Raw genomic sequence first — 20,614 nt, forward strand, 5'->3', positions numbered from 1 at the left:
AGAACTGCAGATAATGTGAAATATGGTCATCAGCGACCGATGATGACTTACATTATTTTGACAAATCTTTGAGTCAGTTTGGGTTTGGAAGTTGTTTTTTGTGAGAATGCTTTATTTTCCTATTGTAGCAATTGTTTTATTCTAGGATATAGTGAAGAACTTTGGCACAATATTTTTAAATTGCAGGACTTTCAATCCTTATGGCTAATTCTTGATGATACCAAGAGTGATAAGGTCGACTATGGAGAATTTACTCGTGCCATATTTGGAGAAATGAATGAATATAGGAAAGCGTTTGTAAGAAAAGTAAGTTTTGTTGCAGACATTCTAAGTATAGATATTTTGCAGTCTAACTTTGGAGTTAGTTACTCGTCATGTTCCAGTGGTTGGGTCTTTTTGTTGTTGTTTTCTTAAATTGTGCATCTGGTAATTGACTTTTAAAACTTTCAGATCAGTTTATTAAAATAAACATAAATTACAGGACAGCATGCTGTTCCATTGTTGAATTAGTTAACTTTAAACTCTTTCCTTTATTATTTTGAGCTTATGCATATATGTGCTATTCTTACAGTTCAATCTCATGTATAAAGCATCTGGCACCCTGAAATTATCTTTTCCAGAAGTCTGTTTCCTTATTTTCGCAGATCACTATATCTGTGTGCAGATTTTTTTTTTTCCCTCTGTATCTGCAATAGAAGGCAATACTACTTGCCTCCTTTGAGACCTACAATTAGAGTCATTATATTTGTGAGACTTCTTATATTTGAAATGCCATTTGTTCTATGTCTAATGTAATGTGGAGCCATTTGAAACACTGATTGCAAACCAGCCAATGGAGTAGCAACTGGATATCGAGATCGAGAAGAATGACATATACTTTCATACTTTTAATCGTGGAGGATCTGACTCTCCTAGCCTTATGTATCAAGTGTGTGTATTTGAGTAAACTGGAATGAAAATGAAGCTGCTGTTAGCAGTGCTGAAGAGGCTGTGTTGAGGCCTCTGTCAGAATGACGCAGGCATCTGAGTAATTGGAGGAGGCAGAAGGGAAGCAGCTTAACTTCTGAGTCTAAGGATGAGCTAGAAATTTTGGAGAGAAGACAATTTTTTTTTTTGAGTTCGTGAGGGGACCACATTTGATATGAAAGCTGTTGAAAAAAATAATCATGAAACTCCATAGTCTAGAATAGTTTTCTGGTATCTGGTGCCTTACATAAAATAGGTAAATTGACATAATCCATTGCATAAGATCTAAAAATATGTGCTAGGTAGTTAAGTATATTTGATCTTTACGTATTTCCACCTTTTTTTTTTTCCCCTTATATGCTTATATGAAATTCTTTTTCCCTTATAGGCTTATATGAAACTAGATTTCAACAAAACTGGGAGTGTGCCTATGGTAGATATCAGAAAATGTTACTGTGCAAAGAAACATCCTCTGGTATTGGCAGGTAATTCACATGAACAAAAAGAAGATGAAAATCTGTAATTGCTAAAGTCATCTTGTTAGCAGAGATACCAGATCCAGAAACTGGTTGCAAATATAAACTGTTTTCATATTGGCTTAGACTTGAGCTGTTAAGGAGAACTTTTTTACCTCTGATGACCTATAAGGTGTATAACTGGAACATGACTATAAATAGTAATGGAGTTCATATACACAGTTTTAATCCTTGCTTTTTATCAAGCTACGAGTCCTGCATATGTGCAGAGTAATACCTTTCCCCACCTGTGTAGGGCTACATTTAAGCAGTTATTTCTCAGCTTTGGTGTGCAAGTTATCAGTGACACGTATGATATTACTAATTTTAACTTAGGAGGATACTCTCATTTTCATATTACTGTTTTCCGTCAAAATATGCAAGGTTTCCAACTGACATTGAATGTACTTAGCACTTGAAGTTCCTTCTGAATAAATTATTCATTTATTTCTGGGACAGGATTGTCATCCTTTACAGAGGAAATGTTTTTCAGAATTCTCAAAAATGTTTAAACTCTGCCATTGAAAAAATAGGTGTTTAAATATTTGTATGTCAGTTTCTAAAATAACATCTCCGTGTACCAAACTAGTCAATGTGAAAGTCTCCCTACTGTCCTGACCCTCTCTGTTTTACCTGTAGAAGAGAGGATGTTTTTTGTATTGCCAGTGATTTTAATGCTAACACATGATAACACATGGTGGTATTAGGGATGTTACACATGTGATTTTTTCCAATGTTATAATGCTATATTTTTTCCATTTTTTTCTCGATGTTATGAAATCATCTTGAGTATAATCTTTATTAAGTCACTAAAACACACATGTAAATTGCAGAACACTTTTTGAATGCACACTTGGATCTTAAGGTTTTCCTAGAGCTTTGAACTTGTATTACAGTAAACATACGCTTTATTACAAGGTAACTTCTGAATTACCAAAATTTTAGTTTATGAATGCATTATTCAGCTTTTGCAGTCATTTGGGGAAAAAAAAAAAGTCTTCCTGATCTCATGATTCATTGAAATTGACTGTGGCCTCATGTTTCTGTTAATGTTTAATGCTATCACGTGCTATTAAAGTAAGATTTCTGCAGCTGACATTATGTGAGCCAATGACTTAAGTCTGAAAGCAGAATATTAAAGTCATTCAAAAAAAATATTTGCAAGCTGAAATTTGAAAGTTTCTTGCCTGAAGTATATTAAATGCTATATATGCACTGTTCTTGGAAATGTATTTAATGGAAAAATATGCTTTCACAGGCAAAGCAACAGAAGAAGAAATTAAGTCGTCATTTCTAGAAACATTAGGAGAGTCCTGCAGCAACCCCAATGAAGTGTCCTATTCTGAGTTTGAAGATTACTATGAAGGATTAAGTATTGGAATCATGGATGATGATGATTTTGTTAATATCTTAAGGAACCCTTGGGGAATTTAGAGTGGAAGATGGCAAAAATGAAGAGACATTTTCTGAACAAGGAGTGAGCTAAACAAGGCAGGATTTAGTCTCGTGCCTTACTTCTTCATAATTAGTGTCTTAAACTGATTTCAGAGACTGGAAATTTTGGATGCTTTCAGAATGATACATGGCAAATTTCTTAGAGTGTCTGTTGAGCTATGCTAAGTGCTTTTTCAATATAAATGCTGTTCATTCCTTTTCATTGGAAATAATAAAGGCTGTTCCACATACCAAAAGGCAGCATTTACTTGATATTAGAATAAAGTGGCCTATTTTAAAATAAGAGGGAATTAGAATACTAAAATGCATGAAGGGGTATATGCAAGAGAAAATTTAGCTTTATGATGCATTGTGAAAAGCTTTAGATTTTACAGTATAAATATCAATGGTAGCTTTTCTTCAGAATTTTATTCTTATAAAAGTAATATGTTTATTCTTATAACATTCTTTGTCTCGTTTCCTGTTTCTTATGCTGGTAGTTAGCTTGAAAGAGAGCAGGTCATCCTTTTCCAATTTTGTGGATGTTTGCAGTAGTGAAAGTGCAGAGATCTTCACACCAATTAGCCCTTTGTTCTGTGGACCGTCTTGACTGATCTTTATTTTTTCATCTTGGTCAGGCATCCAAAACTGAGCATTGAATCCCGAAGGTTTTAATAAGCACACAAATATTTTGTAATGCACTTCTTCCTTTCCTATGTTTTGCTAAGTGGCTTTCGAAACAAATAATTTATATTTAAATATCTGGTTTCTTTACTTTCTATTGCTGTGACTTTTTTTTTAACTTAAATTTAGCAGTGATAACCTTTGTCAAACTAATATATAGTATTTCCTATCTACTCTGACTGTACAAAACAGAAAAGTGTAAAAAAAAAAAAACCCAACCAAAACCTAAACCTAAACCCAAACAACAATAAACAAAAAGTCCCCAACCAACCAACTCTGTCACCACAAAAATTAAACCATGAATTAAAATATTCCTTGCTACTTCAAATATTCAGCCAGAGACGCTTATTTTCAATGTAATACATTGTGTTAATTCTGTAAAATTCTTTATGTTAAGAAATAAAAAAAATGTATTATTATCTAGAGAGAGATAACCTTTGGTTTCAATATACCTGTCACCAAAATTAACTGTGTGTTGAACTACATTTCTTAAGCCTATGCAGTTAAAATATATTAGTTTCCTGTGTGCTTGTCTGCCTGGTTTTGAATTTATAGTCCGTGGTTAACAACCTTCCTCTGAGAAAGGATTTGTATTTCGTGGGAATTTAAGGGCAGTGCTGAAATGAGGCACTTGGGTCCCTCTGTGACTGACTGGTTTATTCTAGATATTGCATGCGCTTGTTCTAATAGCTTGTGCATTGTTATGTTTTCATTGTTTGTACCCTTCCTCAGTTGTAACTAGAATTCCAGTTTCTGCTCTGAATCCTCCCATGAGGGATTTTGGGAGTTCTTTTGGGGCTGCAAAAGTCCGTGTCTGTTGGTTTACAGAGAAAGGCAAATTCTGTCAAAGCTTATTTTAAGCAAGAATTCTGATGTGGCTCATTACGATTTTCTTGCTCCCCATTCCCGCTGGAATTTCTCTTCCTGGAAAGATTTTGTTAATGAGTGTTTTTGGAATTGGTGATTCTGAATAGGGCAACTTCAGCTGGTTTTACAGGGATCTGCTTGTTAATGTCTGTTCAAATAACTGAAAAATACCAAGTGGCATTTTTATTAGTTTTTCAAAGAATCACCTGCTCTATTTAGACTTATTCACTTAGAAGAGTTGTACCAACGTATAAAATTGTAGCTCAAGTTAATAAATGTGAAAGTGATTGTGAAATGAGATATTGACATATTTCTCCTTGCAATGCTTTTTTTGTGATGCTTTTAGGAAGATTATTCCACATTATCCTATGGAATGGAAAAATTGATGACAAATGGATGTATCCTTAGTGGGCCTGCTTATCAGCAGAGGCTCTATAGGTCGCATCTGCTGCAAATTAAGCATTCTTTGTTTTGCTCTTATCACTAAAATGAAGTGCTGTTATAAGAACAGTATTTCCATAGCCTTGGTAGTCATGCACTCAAAATTTTTCTTAATTTAAAGACAGATCCTTAGCAGAGTGATCTACGATAAATTCTAAAGGTCAGAAATTGCCTGAAAATACAAGTAGGTACTCTGGTAATTATGTAAAACCTGCTAGGTATGTAATTTCTATTAACTGCAAGGTCAGTTATGCATCAGTGGCTGCCTCAAAACATCAGGTATGATGTCTATAGGGAATTTTTAATGGCGTTCACAAAAGTCACTTTCTGTCTGCCCACTGTTCTTCATTGTCTAAACTTAAGATGGTGACAAAGAATTCAGACCAACTTCTCCCCAAGGCTGTCCCACCATGCTTACAGTTAGTAGAAAACCACAGAAACTATTCAAACCAGGGTCTGTGATGTCTGACTTCTTTTCATTAACAGTGGTAGCAATGCTCTGATGAATTGGAATCTGATTTGCTCTTACTTACTTGTAAACATTTGATGAACCTCCTTTTCTTTGATCGATGCTTTGTAGCTTTAAAACTTTCTGGAGGGCGTCTACAGGGGTTTACTGCCTTTAAATGTGTGTTGAACAAAACTTTCTCTACATTTGCTACTTTTCTCAGAATTGCCCATGTTTTCTGAATTAGTATGTGTTCTTAGTTAGAAGGGATGTTCTCAGAGAAGTTGGCTGGCTTCTTTCCTGAAGCTCACTGCTGAAGAAAACTAGTTATCTTCATGCCACCCTGATTTACACTTCTGCTAAAAAGTCTTAGCAACCTGCCGTAATTGAGAATATCAGAAGTGCATTATGCTGCAAACATACTTTGTCCTATTAGAGGCATGGGCTCCCAGAAGACAAGTGGAAATTAATGAAGTGATGTAACTCCTCAAGGTCTATGACTACTTCATCAAATGAATATGCACTGGCAATGTTAGCTGGAACGTTTAAGAGCATTTTTAAAAAGCAAAACGCAGGCACGTGTGTAAACCTTCAGGAGCTTCACTTTGTCAGCAAATGGAAATACGGCATCCTGGCCTGGGTTAGCTTTGTTGCTGAGAAGATGTATTTTTGCTGAGTCACACCCACAAACTCATTTCTCTTCCATAAGAGTCACTGCCAGCTGATCAAATTTTGTGGGTTTTTGGGGCCAGAAAAATAAACAGATAAAAAAATTTATCCACCACTGTCAATTTGGATGGATATGCTGTTTACTTTGGGAGGTTGGTTTGGGGTTTTTTGGTCTTGTGATTTTATTTGTGTTTGGTTATTTGGTCTGTTGGTTGGGGTGGGGTTTTTTTGAGCATGCTATATCTAGATAATAAAAGAGAAAGCCTAGAACAGATATATTATGTGTTGGTTTGTTAAGTCTATAGAAAAACAAAGCAGGTAAGTTTCTGTGGCAGAAAAAGGGACAGTAGAAAATCACATGCTTTTTTCTGCATATTACTTTAATAATTTATCCTTCCTCTCCTTCATACTCGGCAATTTAGAGAGGGAGATAATTGTGTACTTGTTTTTCATGTTGTTAACCATCTTGTCTTTGAGAAAGCTGAGTCAGAAGGACTTTCTTGTAATCATGAGGCATCTCCAGCGGTGAAAGAGGCAAATAGTATTTCCTTCCAGCCCTATTTAGGCTATTTTTTCCACAGAGGACATTTCAAAATATTAACTCAACTGGAAGGTGCTTAGGAGAGAAATGTGGTAAGATGATGACCCTGTGAAATACTTTGGTTTATGACTCCTATACTTTTTGTTGCACTACTTTTTGATTGTGGGGAACTACAGGCTTAAAGATGATAGAAAGAAAGTACCCTTCGGGGGGCGGGGGGGGAGGAATTGTTTATTTGTTGTGTTTACATGGAGTTTATAGTATCTGGGTACCTGGTTTCTGACTTTTTTTCTCCTCACTCGTGTTACAGTTGGGATGGAATTAATTGGATTTGTGTATGGAAACTTCTGTGTCTGTTGCTACTGGCAGAATTTTGAGTGTCCAGCATCCCCAGAGAAACAGCTTCAAAATAAGAAAAGTAATAGTCATTTCTTTGTGGTTTGAATTCCGCCCCCCCGGCTGCATTCTCATGAAAGATGTTTAATATTTTAGGATCTTTCGCTGGCTTGTGTATTTTTTAGCTCGTATCTTCTGACCTTTTGATGTTGTTTCCCCTCAGTTTTAGGAGGAAAAGAGGAACCTGAGAGACTCTGGAAAAGGAAGAAAAAGTGGTATGTAGAAGACGTGCTGTCTAGCTATCTAACTAATGAGGATTCTCCCTGTAGAAACTTGACGCTGCATTTGGACTGCCCTTTTGAGTAGTCTCAGAGAACCTCTTTGGTGGACTCCTTCCAAATGGACAAAGACCTGAGCGGCTCTCCAAGAGGAGAGCTGAGGTTGGCAGGCTGCCTCTCACAAGCAGTGATGAGGAGGGCTGACCTCATGGCTTCTGTCTGATGTCAGAGCTGATGTCTGCCTGCCTCACTGCTGGGCTCTGAAACCTGCTGCAACAGTGGACTCCTTTCATAACCCTTGGTGGGAGAGCCTTGGGGGAAGGAGACTTCTTGCAGACATTTAGCTACATATCAACATGCCAAGCTAGAACACAAAGACCATCCCTCTCATGGAAAAGCTGCTCTTTATAGCAGTTTTTCAAAACATGAGGCGCTTGGTACTGTCTAGCTGCAGGCAAGTGTAATGGAGAGGGCAGAGGCTGGACGGTGATGAACTGGAGAGAAGACATGAAGAAAGGACAGGCAGAAGACATAAAATGGTAGCACTTAGGGGCAGCGGGAAAGATGAAAAGGCAGGGGATGGCAAAGAGCTCCTTTGCAGCAGGGATTTGTGGGGCTTCTTTTCCCCATCTTTGTATTTTATGCCACATCTCGCATTTGGTTGTAAGTTGGGAGTGAAACTTGGCAGGAACTGATTAATTCAGGTTCAAAAGGGCTCTGTTCGAAGGATAACACCTGATGGTCTGGTGTCCTGGTTTTATCTATCCCATTTCTAGGGTGGTTGGTAATTCTGCTCATGATCTTGTTTTGAGTGTTTTGACCAAGGCCCTCACAAAACTCGCTTTGGGAGGAGCACGCCATGGGTGATAACGTGCTTTATGCTTTTACACTTCATGTGGGGAGACCCCAGGCTGTTATAAGGAAGCACAGGTTAAAGTCAGTGAAAGGTAAAATAGCAGCTTTGAGGATGCATCTTAAAGCAATATTCCCTTTTCTTACAACCTCTGTCAAGTAAGTGAACACTTAATGACTCCTATGACTAATTCTGGGATCCTATGATTTGTCGTGGCATGAATTAAATCCTGCACTCACACTGGTAAAATTATTCCCCTGAAGTAATTTCTTTTGACAATAGTATTTGCCTTGCAGATGCTAGTGATTAACCGCAGGTTTTAGTTGTGAATACTGCAGTTGTTTTCATCCAGTAGATGTTCTTGAATTCTCCTTTCTCAGTGTTTCTTGACCAAAGGGAACAGCAATGCAGGTCAAACCAATGCTACAGTTTAACTTTGTTCTTTTCTTTAAAACCAGCGTTTTGGAAGTACCCGACATAGCAACAAAGTTTAAACCAAGTCATAATATTCTGCTTTTTGTGGGTTTAATATGCTTTTGAGAAATATCTGTTCTAGATATTATTGTTGCATAGATCCAAGTAACCATAGGGAAATAAGCACTCAGAAAAGTTAGTTTATTTGTTTGTTTATTAAAACCAAGACAGTGAGAAGGGAATTGTTTGTCAGTGCCAGATAATCAACTTTCCATATTCGTTGTATTTTTCTGATACCTTAGTCCTCCTTTCAGACTATGTGATTTCTAAGTTCTCTTTCCAATTTTGTTTTGATATGCCTCCAAACTCTCTTCTTTTGGGAGCATCCTTCTTGGAAATGAGCTTCTTCAGTAACAGCCATAACGCTAAAGCTTTTTCTGAAATAAATCAAAAGATGAAGTAACATCCAGCAACAAAAAGCCATGGAGGAGAGGATGGGAGACGGGGCAGATAAAAGCAAACAGTAACTGTGATGACAGCACTATTCATTAATACTTTTTTGTTCATTCGTGTCTTTTGACTCTTCCTTCTGAAATGCCAGCCATGAAGAAAAGCCTACCCAGTAGTATGGATCAGTGTAAATACTCTTCCTTCACATACAATCAGAAGGAACCAGTCTGGAAGAGATTTCATGAGGTTGTCTACTCCATTATCCTGTATTATCTGGAAAAAGTAGTGTGTGTGCCACCTTCTCGTCTGTGATGGGAGAATCCACCATATTCCCAGGTAATATGTTCTATTGCTTCACTGCACTTCAGGTTAGAAGTAGTTCCCTACTGATTAGCCTGAATTTTTCTTGCTACAGTATAAGCTGATTACTGTTTCTGCTATCCCATCCTTTTCTTATGCAACAACTTTTAAAACCATTACTACATTCCCTTTGATCTGAAGTCTGCTAAATATGGCTGGTTATGAAAATTGCATTAACTGGACATGTTTAGTCCATTCTCATTATTCTCCCTTAAGTGCCAGTTGGTGCCTGCCTTGTGCTGAATGCCATGCCCTACACTAGGCACAATGCCCTGGTTAACGTCTTGCCAGTGACGTCCTTGGCTTACAGATTTTATTTGTCAGTGTGTTTCTCTCTCTTTTTGTTTTTGACAGCAACCTGATGTTATTAAGAATTGCTGAGGTTGTGATGACTTTTAACCCACAAATTATTTTCTTGAGAACTGATTTTTCTTGCATCATTTCGATTGAGGAACAATGAAGTTCTGCCATGGTATGAGGTATGGGGAGATGTTCCTGCTGGAAAACCTGGTCTTGAGTGTCTCAGTTGCGTAGGAAGTTTGCACTTATGCTTCTTTTCAGATTGCTAACACGCTCTCATCAGCTTTACCTGAGACTAGAAGTATTATTTCTCCTTTCTAGTTTTGCTTCATAGGATATAAGTCAATGAAATCCACAGCATCAACATGAAATTATATAGTGGTAAATAAGAAGACCTAAACAATGATTTTTTTTTTTTCTTTTCTTTTTTTAAGAGTAGGAGGAGGGTAAAGGGAAGATGAACCGGAATGTGAGGTGTTTAACAGCAGCTCTTTCAGACACTGTACATAAATGGTCTCTCATGCAATTAATGAAAATAATGTAATATAATAATGCATGCTGGTATTTATTAGAATCGGTTTTATCATTGCTTATTTTTGATGTCATATGGAAAATCTGGTCTCAGATGAAACATATCTTTATTAGATTTTTGATATGCATACTTGTCCCTGCTACTGTCTGATGCGTAGAAGTGCAGGTAGACCACCTTCAGCGTACAGTTATTTTACTGTAATTCCCAAGCCAAATCTTGCTTCTCTTCAACAATGTTCAAGACGTAGGACTTCTGTTATTTCCTGCTGCTCTGTTTTTCCTTCTTTTACTTAAATTAGGCTGTCTCTAACCTGGTTAACTGAAAGATTTTGTTCAGTAAACTTAGTGAAAGAGCGCTGTTAGCAGGTGAGATTTTTCTTCGGCCCCTCTGTTAACTTACTACTGTATTAATTTCTACAGCGCCTTCCCCTGCCTCCCCAGTGGATTAACTACCATGAATAATACATAAAATTATGAACTGCCTTTCACCCCGAAGGAGCAGACCATGTGGTTGCTTTAGACACTAGTCAGGATTACGTAAAGTTTACTAACTTGTTAGTATTCTTTTTGGCTTAATTACATTTTTCTCTCACTGAAGTGAACAGAGTAGTAAAAACAGTAGCTGTATTAGTTCCAAATAATCACGGACTTCAAACTGTTCCTTTGCATTTTTACTTCAAAGACAGTCTTTTTGATAACGTTAGATTGACTCGTGCTCTTAGGCTGTACAGAGTATTTGGTGGCAGCAGTTAACGTAGGCTGTGCGTTCATAACTCATGTCCATGAGCAGTTTAAAGGTGGGAAAAAATCATTCTGATACTGAAAAAAACCACCCCAGAATGATAACAACATAGCAATGCTCAGTTTAGACTGAGTTTTAATGGCCAGTTTGTAATATCTATCCAGATAGAAAATGTTCAGAATCATCAGACAAAAATTGGCATGGTTGATGTCAATTTAGCGATCCAATAAAATGTAAGTGGAGGCTGGTGATGTATCTTTGTGCTACTGGAAGTGCCTTATGTCAGTCCTGTACTGTGAAGCTGAATGTCCTGCTGCCAAAACAGGACATGGCGATACTCTTCCTTTAGGAGCGATGATTGACCACAGGCCTTTCTGCCCGTCTGTATTCTTGAACACGTTTTGCCTAAGGGGAGGGCTGGGTGGCTGTAGGATGGGAGCTGATGCATGGAGCCTCTTAAGCAATTTTCAAGATTAATATTAAAAGCCTAAGCCAAGGAGTTATTAAAAAATGTAAATGAACCTGATAAGTAGTGGTCTTTTTTTCCAAGATTAGTGTGATATTCACATTAATTATGATACCGCTAGATTTTGAACTAGAGCTTCCTTTTCTGGAGGAGGAGTAGGAATCTTTCAGTCACAGTAGTGGGAGAAGCTTAAAGGTACACTTAAGATGGCAGCTCCAATCTCAGAGCATCTCTTTTTGTGTTGTTTGTTTTTTTTTTTTTCTTCCAGTGTGCCTCTGCTTTTGATGCTGTAACTTTTTGAGCAGGGATGTATGTCAGTTACTGTTTCATTAGTGTGCTTTCTAGCTTTGAAGCGCCTAAAAACTGAGTCGTACTCAACTGGGCACTCTGCAAACTCTTACTCCTTGCCTCAGAAAACGTAAAATCTGAGTTGGAAAAGCTATGAGAGAGAGAAGAGATGAGGATGGGGACAGGGAATATTACGTTAATGATACAAGCAGTTAACATTTAGTGTAACCACAAACATCTCAGGTTGCCTCTCACTTAACATATATCAATGGTAACTATTTGTAGAATGAAAAGATTATTGAAAAGTCAGAGCAAATCTTCATCTCTGCATAGGTTAGCAGAAATGCTACGGTGGAGTTCTAGATAGGTAGGAATTTGAAATATTATGAGCATTTTCTTTGTTAAGGCAACTCCCAAACAGAAGATCTTTAGAATCCATTCTTTTCTTTGAATCTCCCATATGATACTTCTTGAGTGCATAAAATTTTATAAAAAATACTTATTACATGATGTGGGAATGCTTCTTTGATTTTGACAGTCAACATTTACTAAAAAATATAATGGGAAAGATTTTGTTGTTGGTGGTTTTGTGTGTGTATTGTTGTTAACCTCCATCTTGAGAAAACACAGATGAGAACCCAAGTGGAACAAAGTATCAGGGAGGGATTTCCTCGTGCACGCTGTACCACTTGCTGTCTTGCGTGCTTAAATGGCGTTCCTCACTACGGCAATGGCAGATTGACCTCTGTCTCTCTGCCAGTCCTGCTAACTGCTGAATTGCAAGGTAAGTAGAAGGGTAAGGGTTACAAAACTGACACCCTGAATTCCCACTGGAGACTGGCAGTAAGATTGTACCCACGCTGCGGCACACACACCATGATCTGGAAGTGAAAATATCTTCTGAAGAAGGGTATAAAACACTCAGGTCATTTTAACCTTCATGCTTTCAAGGTGTAGGGGGATGAAGAAGGTGTTACAACCACCCAGTCTCAAGAAACAGAGGCGGGGTGGTTATGGCGAGGTCTCGGTTAGTCTCTGGCAGGAGTGTGCTGCTTAACTTCAGGCAGCTGCTTTAGGCACCTCTGTTGTGCCACTACAGTCTTTAGGCTGTCTGCTTATTCTGCAGAAAAAGCAGGGTCTTCCAGACCTTTAGAGGCATGTGTCTTTCTCTTTTTGAGTATGTAAAAGCTTAGGGAAATTACCACAGATAAACTGACTAGCAGAAGTTTGGAGAATACGCACTATTCCTGTGGGACACAGATGCTACAAATTGATCCTTACTGTAGTTTCTGTGGTTTGGCAAATCACATCAGCCCAGAGCTATCTCTGCTCTCAGTTCCCACTGCAAGAGGTATGCAAGGACTTAGACAAGACTGCTGATGCCCCAACATTTCCTCCGGTCCAGACACCTCTCCCCACAGCTCCATTGACACCCCACCCGCCCAGGACCGGTACGTGGCCAGGGGTTGGTATGGTGTCACCTGTACCTGCTTTCCCCAACCTGGCTGGTGTCCCCAGCGAGAGTGCCCTTAGCAGCACCCGCAGGAACAGCAGCCCCTTGCTCCAAACCTGCCCTTTTTTCCCTTTAAGGAAGGCATCTTCCTTAACAACTAGAACACAGCAGTTTGAAACGAATTGGGAAAAGATCTCAAGGGTATCAAGCGTTGCTGAAATGTTTACAAGATTAACGTGGACATGGCAAGTTCTTTGACAGCTAAGTGTAACAGTCAGTGGGATCAATGTGGTTTTACTCTGCGCTTAAGTATATAAGCTGAGTTGTTCAAAGACTTGCGGAGACTTCAGAAATCAACCTGCAGTTTGACAACCTGATATATTTTCCTTATATCGAGATAGGCTACTAACTGAGAGTTAGTCAGGCTGTTTCTGCCAAGGCTTCTCCACCTCGGCATGACCTTGCACAGCTCTTGAAGGCTCCCTGGCACCTTGCCTCTGAGGAGGAAATGCTGACGATGGTACCCGCGATGGATCTGGTATTTCCATCTGGCTTTCCCCTCTCAGGTAGGGTAATGGTCCGGCTTACAGGTTATAGCAGATAGAAGTGCTGGCACAGATAACTTCTGCAAGACGGAAGCACAAGCCAAGGAGATGCAGTGTTTATCTCCTGAGAATACTGTTCTGTTTCCATGGTAGTAGACAGCTCAGTCCAGATTTGGGCAATCTTGTCTGCAAAGTAGCATGAAAAAAAATTAGGAGAGAAAAACTTGACTGCATCTGAATTGAAGCAGTCAAAATTAATCAAGCTTGCATACACTGAGATTGGGTCTGCTATATGAGACTGCAGACGCGATGAAGAAACCTCTTTGCTTCCTGCATAGCTAAGGCATCTGATTTAAAATCTGCCTGCCTCAGTCAGTGAGACTCTGCGGGAGACTTCTCCACTTGCGCTTTAGGAGTTTCCCCTCTGACAGGTAAACTGTAACTACTTACAGTGGGAAGACAAAACCATTGCAAAACATAATTACTAAACATTGAATCAATAGTAGAGAATGAACTATTGTTACAAAATCTCTTCCGTACACTCATAGAGTAATCAATTAAATGGCTATTGCTTCAGGGATGCCTCAAAGATCATCAGTGCAACCGTCTTCAGAAGATTACCTAAGAAAGCAGATCCCTTGCCTTCTTGGGGTACATGTATAATGGTCTCTTACTAAAAAATAATTAAAATAATGGAGTTTGTTAGTCACAGAAAGGAGGAAAATGATAGATAAGGTAGGTTTCCAGTTAAACTTTGGTGGAATGCAGAAACTAGGTGGAACAATGCCAGTCATCTGTAAACCCTTGTAGTCCTTTTAGTGTGTTTTCATTGATTTTGATGGCATGTGAGGAAGGGTTTGCTGACTTCCTCAAATACGTAACTCACATATGATGGTGGTTTATCAGGTTTGAACTGATTTTAGGAGAAGATCAGTAGAAGCTAGCATTAGGCGAAACATAAAACTCCTTCCAGAAAGTTTTAGTAAGTGGACCTGTTCTTTTAAAAACACAGATTAGCTGTTCAATAACAGTTTGAATACTGATTGAGGTAGTAGATAGAGTGTGTGCTGGATGGTAGATAATACAATTTACCAAAACAAAAAGATCTTTTTCTTTTTTTTTTTCTCCCTAGAAGTCAAATTATGTCCAACTCAATTTGATAGCTTCAGAGGCTTAGAAACTAATATTTGCTTTAAGTTTCTTTGTAAGGTTCTTCAGTAGTAATTCTACAATGTCCCTGTAAATTGGCTTTTTTTAATATAGCCTTTGCCAATGAAATGAAAATTACAGGTGTTTCAGAGCAAATGATGTTATACATACGGGGCTTTTTGTTGTGTTCTCTTTTTTTTTTTCTGAAGAGGCTGCTAAAAAAGATAATAAGGCACTTCTGTTTAGGCAGATTTAGTTCTTTCAAGGCACACTCTTCTGAAGCTGAAGAGAACTATCTGTCCTGCACCTTCTAGGTGATTGTTGATTATTTATATTATGGGAGTGCTTAAGGCTTGTAACAAGACGAGGCCCTCATTATGCTGACACAAAGGTTTATTATTGATGTGTTGCCCAAAAACTTCAGTCAAAATGGATGAGATGGATAAAGAATAGAAAATTGCAGAAATGTTGGGAATAGCATTTCCCAAAAATTTCATGAGGCTTGTGTTCCTATGCCAGGAAGCAGAGGCAAGGTCAGCAGAGGCTAGCTCGTCTCTGCTGGCTCAGATAACCATGCTGTAAGAGAAGATACGTGGCTTGGACATTTCCCCATTTTTCCATCTCTGCACTTTCTGATTACAAATAGAAAGATTTACCCCTTTCGAATGATGGAAGCTTGTACCCAAGAGCTGTAACTAGTTTGGAGGTACCACATTCATTTCCCTGTCCCTCAGGACTCTATGCTTGACTAGGTCATTCCAAGACCTTTTTTTTCAGTCTCTGTAAGCATACAGAGCACCTGGAAGAAGCTCAGTCCATGTATTTACATTCTACTTGAATTAAAGAGTAAACGCCTGTTGGGGTGCTTAGTACTGTTCTCACTGTTTTAATTAGTCTACTTTACAAAGCCACTATCTTGCTGGCGGGTGCCAGTCCCTTAGAAGTGGCATCACGTATTGGCAAGTTATGAATGAGAAAGACACGTCACTGACCTATTAACTGGAATTGAAGCAAATTTTCAGGATAGATCAGAAATTCATTCAAACTATTTCAGCATTGGGCGCTAAAAAAATGTAAGTATGGACAGAGCCTGAGGAATACCTCCTTTTATAAGCAGAATGTAACATCCTATATCTCTTGAGAAAATGTGCATCCCACAAATGTGAATCAGCGCTGGCAAAGCTACTTGAATTATAGCAGAAACAGGTGAGTAATCCTTCTTTCCACCATCTTGCATTGCTAATACCTCTGGCATTAATAAATGGGGGAAGCCAAAGGGCACCTCGGGGTCATGAATGAAAAAGGCAGTGGTGAGAAGATCGTAGGGTGGTTGACGTTTGGACAAAGGGTGTGTGGGATCCACTCCTGATTTAGAGGAGCAGTGGAACTGAAATCAGAGGGTGATGGTCTCTAAGGGATTGCCTCCTGTGAGAGCAAGTACTTTGGGTCTGGGAGTTTATGAGGCTGGTTGGAGGAAGTGATTGATTGTGATTGATTGATTGAAACAGCTCTACTTGCATTATATGTGTGTTCTTGTAGCATCATGGGCAAAACAGACCCAAGTTGGGGAATTTTCACTTACTTTATTTATTTTAACAACACGGGAGGCAAGAGCTGGGGCTCCTGACTGGCTGAGGCTCTGGAGGGCAGGAGTCTGCTCACAGTGAGCAGAGCCAGTTGGAGATGGATGGTAGCGGCACGGGGCAGCTCACAGCCCCCTCCCTGTAGGCACCCTGCAGTCCCGCTGCCCAAACCTTGCCGTTTGCATCCAATATGCCTAGTCAACGTGACTGCATTTGAAAGAACGTGTTTTGCAGCAGAGGTAATGCTGAGCAGGTTGATGAACTTGCACGTGCCAGTGCCGAGGACAGCATTGGAAAACAGGGAAAGGTGGAAGGAAATTGGGAGAAGAGCAGAAAAGAGATGGGGATGATGTCTCTGGGGGGAGCTGGGATGTGGAATGGGACAGGCTTGGGAATCTGAGGGACACCTCGTGGAAGGAACCCAGCCCCACCTCTGCCCCCGAAAGAGAATGGGCAAATTCTGCGCTGGAACTGCCTGAACCTGGAAAGGTCAAAGAAATGGTGTAGCTTGTGGTATCGGAAGCTTGTGAAGAGAGACTTGAAATCTTTCCAGTACCTGTGGGAGGACTGGAGAGCCAAGAAGATGATGAGAACATACAGATTGGTGTGCTCCAGGGTCTCAACTTACAGCAGAAGGAAACATGAGGATTTCCGAGGGAAAGTCCAAGGGTTTGGCTCAGAGGTGAGAGAGGAGCTGTGTGTGACCCAGGGCTGCAGCTGGAGGGAACACGAGGTAGGATGGGTCAGTCCCAGCTACACAGCGACGGCGCTGCTCGCTCCTCTCCCCAACACCCCTTCCTTTTCAAAAGAGACTCTGGAAGCCTATCTCAGTGTGCAAAACTACATTTTACCATCCCCTCCCCACTGCCAGGGAAGGCAATGACTTAACCATGTAGCATGTGTTGTGCTGTGGATTACTAATTAGGCAATGCAATTAGCGCTCACCTGTTTTTTCTACCATGTCATGTGTCTTCTCAGGAGACCCCAATCTCGAGTTCCCTAGTTTTTCTTTCCTTGATAAACATAACATACAAGGAACTTTTTCAGCCTTTCAGTTTTCAAAGAGAGGTACCACATTCCCCAGAATTTTACAGAGAACTGAGGACGTGGGGTGGGGAAGGCGGACGACGTCCCCCTCAGACAGGGGACTCCTGCCTGCTGCTGTGGGACTCGCTGCAGACTGATTTCATGACAGCTTTCACATTTGGTCCATCTGTCTTGACCAGTTTTAGTTTTATTTCTATTTTTCTACAGTAAGACCTTTTTTCACCAATTCTCTGTTATTGATCAAACCAAGCTTACGTTTCAACTGCATTAACTAAAAATCCAATCGTGTTTTGGAGTTTAAAAATAATGACAACTTTCTGCTGGCTTTGTTTCCAGCCTCGACCTATTTAACTGCACCATGTCTCCTTGCAGTTGTATTTCAGAGACATTTACTTAATCTATTAATTCTTTCTTTGCAATTTCAGAGTAGGATTCTGACTTATCGTCAATGTACTTCAGTATAATGTGGCTGTCATGTTCTGCAAGAGCTGTAATGAATTAGTACATGTGATTGTAAATAGTAGAGATGATTATAAATAACAAGGGAGAACAGAAAAATACATGAAAGAAACAAGTAGAAGCTTAATAAAATGTTAATGAAAGTAAACGACAATTTAAAATAATTAGTTCACTTAATAATCAACTAAACTGATATAAATTGATCATATTTTTGCTGCGTTGCACTGTCTTCAATTATAATTTTCCATTATAAAATTGATTTTTTTTTTGTTTGTTTCCCAATTACGACATCATATGAAAAATATGAAAAAAAACTTGGTAGCTTCTGCCTCTCCTGTCCTCCTGAGGAAGACAGATGGTAGCTGGGCAGGTTAACCTTCCCAGGGACCCCCTAGTCAAGAGGGACAGAGCTTCTCCAGAAGGTTATCCAGAGCATGACTGTAACTGGAGTACGCTGCATTTGTCCTCAAATTTGTTTTTCTCTTCTGCAAGTCGTTTCTTCCATTTACTCTTTTATTGTTAGACAGCTGGTAACCCAATGACTGCATTTCAGTACTCAAGCTTGCAAGAAGAGTGATCGTTGCTCGTAAGTAAAATGCTCATTTGGCTTGGGTTTCTGATAGAGGTCTTCACATCTAATTTTATTGCTTTATTGGTTAAAGCAGTAACATAGGACCTTTCCCTTCACAGTACCTATCCAGCTGGGAAAATGTGTTGTGCATTGCTCAGTGTCACTCATTTCTTCAAAGAAAGTTCAAATCTTGAGCTACAGAAATGTTTCCACTTAACTTTTACATGATTATGTTTGAGAGTAGGTGTAAATAGTTTTGGGGTTTTTTTCCGTTTGCAGATGTATTTCATGGTAAGACTCACTCAGGAGGTGCATTCCTCTCTCTTACATATGCCTCATGCTTCCACTGTTATTGAAAGCACTGACGAGCGCAAAAATTCAGGTTAGTCTTTTGCAGGGAGGAAATTAATTCATAAACGTTACTACAGTTGCCTGTGTAGAATATTGTCATTCAAAAAAATGTCAGCTCTGGAAAGTCAATGTCTAATATAATTTCATCCTTTATTGAGAAGTCTGCAACATGCTGAAAATACAAGGAAGAGTGACACACAGAAATTAATAGCATTATATTTAGTAACAGACGTGTTGTAGACTATGGACATTTTGAGGTGACTGAAGGATTATTATATTCTGGAAGAGATGATTCCTTTCCTTAACAATTGGAAAAATTATTTCTGTGGCTTATTCTTCCCCATGCAATAAAAACCCCTGTGCGCTTAAGAAGTCTGAAGCATAAACAGATTTCTCATAATACGTGCCTTTTCATGGCATTGGCATTATGGGGTATGACTGTAAAGTTTTTGTTTATGAGATGCCATCCTTAGGTTTCTGAGGCTGTTGGATGGATTGTGGGGTTCTTTTTTTTTGGGGGGGGTGGGTTTTGGGGGGTTTTGTGTTTGGTTTTGTTGTTGGTTTGGTTTTATTGTTTGTGGTGGTTTTGTGTTTGATTTTTGTCAGGTTTTTTTCCCTTTTTTTTTTTTTGTGGAGGGGAGTGCTTGTCTTGTAACTTGAGCACAGCCATGGGACTAGAGCAGACAGTGACAGTTCAGAGGGAAGTCCCAACATTCTGTGATGACAGTGTTTCTCTAGTGTTTTGGCAGCTACTGCCACCCCATGGCTTTCCATAATGGATGAACGCTGCAGAGCTTTAATACGTTGCTTTTCTCCAGAAACCTCTCGTAGGTCAGAGAGAAGACAATGAATATTCATTTTGTCTTACTCCCTGATTCTCTATATCCCCTTTTCAGAAAAACCTCGCCGCAAAGAAAAGCGAGTATGGCATGAGCAGCGTTGCTTTGGTTTAGGATGGGCGAGTCCTTTCCACTGGATTTACAACCATGTAATTGAATATTAATTTTGGCTCCCGGGAGTTTTCACGAACTGATTATATCTGCTTTGGCGGGATATATTTTGCCTTTTTTTTTTTTTAGGAACTTCAAAACGTACATCTGGAGAAAGCTTTTGAAACCCATTTCTTAAAGTTGTTGCTGCATTGGGAATCTCTGTTCGCATCATGGATGCCACGTTCAGACAGATCGGGGTTAAAGCAATCCGGTCTAAGCACTGTGTCCTCTGAGCATCGCTTCCAGCAGAACTTTGCCCTCCCAATGCCAGCAAGTGCCTGGCTGGAGGCTCTGGCGTGGAAGGGGGACGTTTCAGATACCGCTATTCCACTCGTTACCCTACTTCATGCCAGGGAATACCCTTGGCATGAAGGATGGTTTTTCTTTTGAGGAAGTGGCAAGAGGGCTCACCTCTCATTTTGTGTGCCTTCTCTCTGGGGCTGGAAGCTTCTTTCTCTTTGACCAACCCAGCTGAAACCGGGCATCAGTAAAATAGGTTGGCTTGGAGGAAGAGATTTTGGCACAGGCATTGGGCTTCCTTATACATCGTTGGGGAGTCTCCAGACTCCAGTGTATGAAGTCTACCGAGTACGAAGGGTACCCCCATCTGGGTGGGTGCTGCAGGAAAAAAAGGGGAAGGCCCCTCTCCTGGGGGGCTGAGCCGCCCCTCTCCCCACTCACCTGTAGCTGGGCGCTGCTTTTCCTGCATTCCTCCCCAAAATCGCTATTCTCAGCCTCGATCCCTTCCCGCGTGTTTTCCTTAAGTGAATCAATTTACCCGTCGCAGGAGAGGAGGTGGTGCGTTGCCTTTTTTCGGAGAGATGGGATATTTGTTTTTGCTATCGCCTCCCTCCGCCCCACAGGGCTGGGAGTTTTGGGGG

At 39.7% G+C, this 20,614-nt stretch overlaps 1 protein-coding gene across 1 annotated transcript in view; it reads left to right on the forward strand.

The window, feature by feature from the left end:
* CAPS2 (calcyphosine 2) overlaps positions 1-3,336 on the forward strand; it is a 29,946-nt gene extending 26,610 nt beyond the window's left edge. The window contains exons 17-19 of the mRNA XM_009707414.1: positions 187-306; positions 1,355-1,451; positions 2,740-3,336. Coding sequence (XP_009705716.1) covers positions 187-306; positions 1,355-1,451; positions 2,740-2,915 — 393 coding nt within the window. The 3' untranslated portion in view covers positions 2,916-3,336. The remainder of the gene's footprint in view (positions 1-186; positions 307-1,354; positions 1,452-2,739) is intronic.
* Positions 3,337-20,614: the final 17,278 nt, after the last annotated feature.

Source organism: Cariama cristata, unplaced genomic scaffold (assembly GCF_000690535.1).
Source record: "Cariama cristata isolate BGI_N322 unplaced genomic scaffold, ASM69053v1 scaffold7729, whole genome shotgun sequence".
Classification (NCBI taxonomy): Eukaryota; Metazoa; Chordata; class Aves; order Cariamiformes; family Cariamidae; genus Cariama; species Cariama cristata.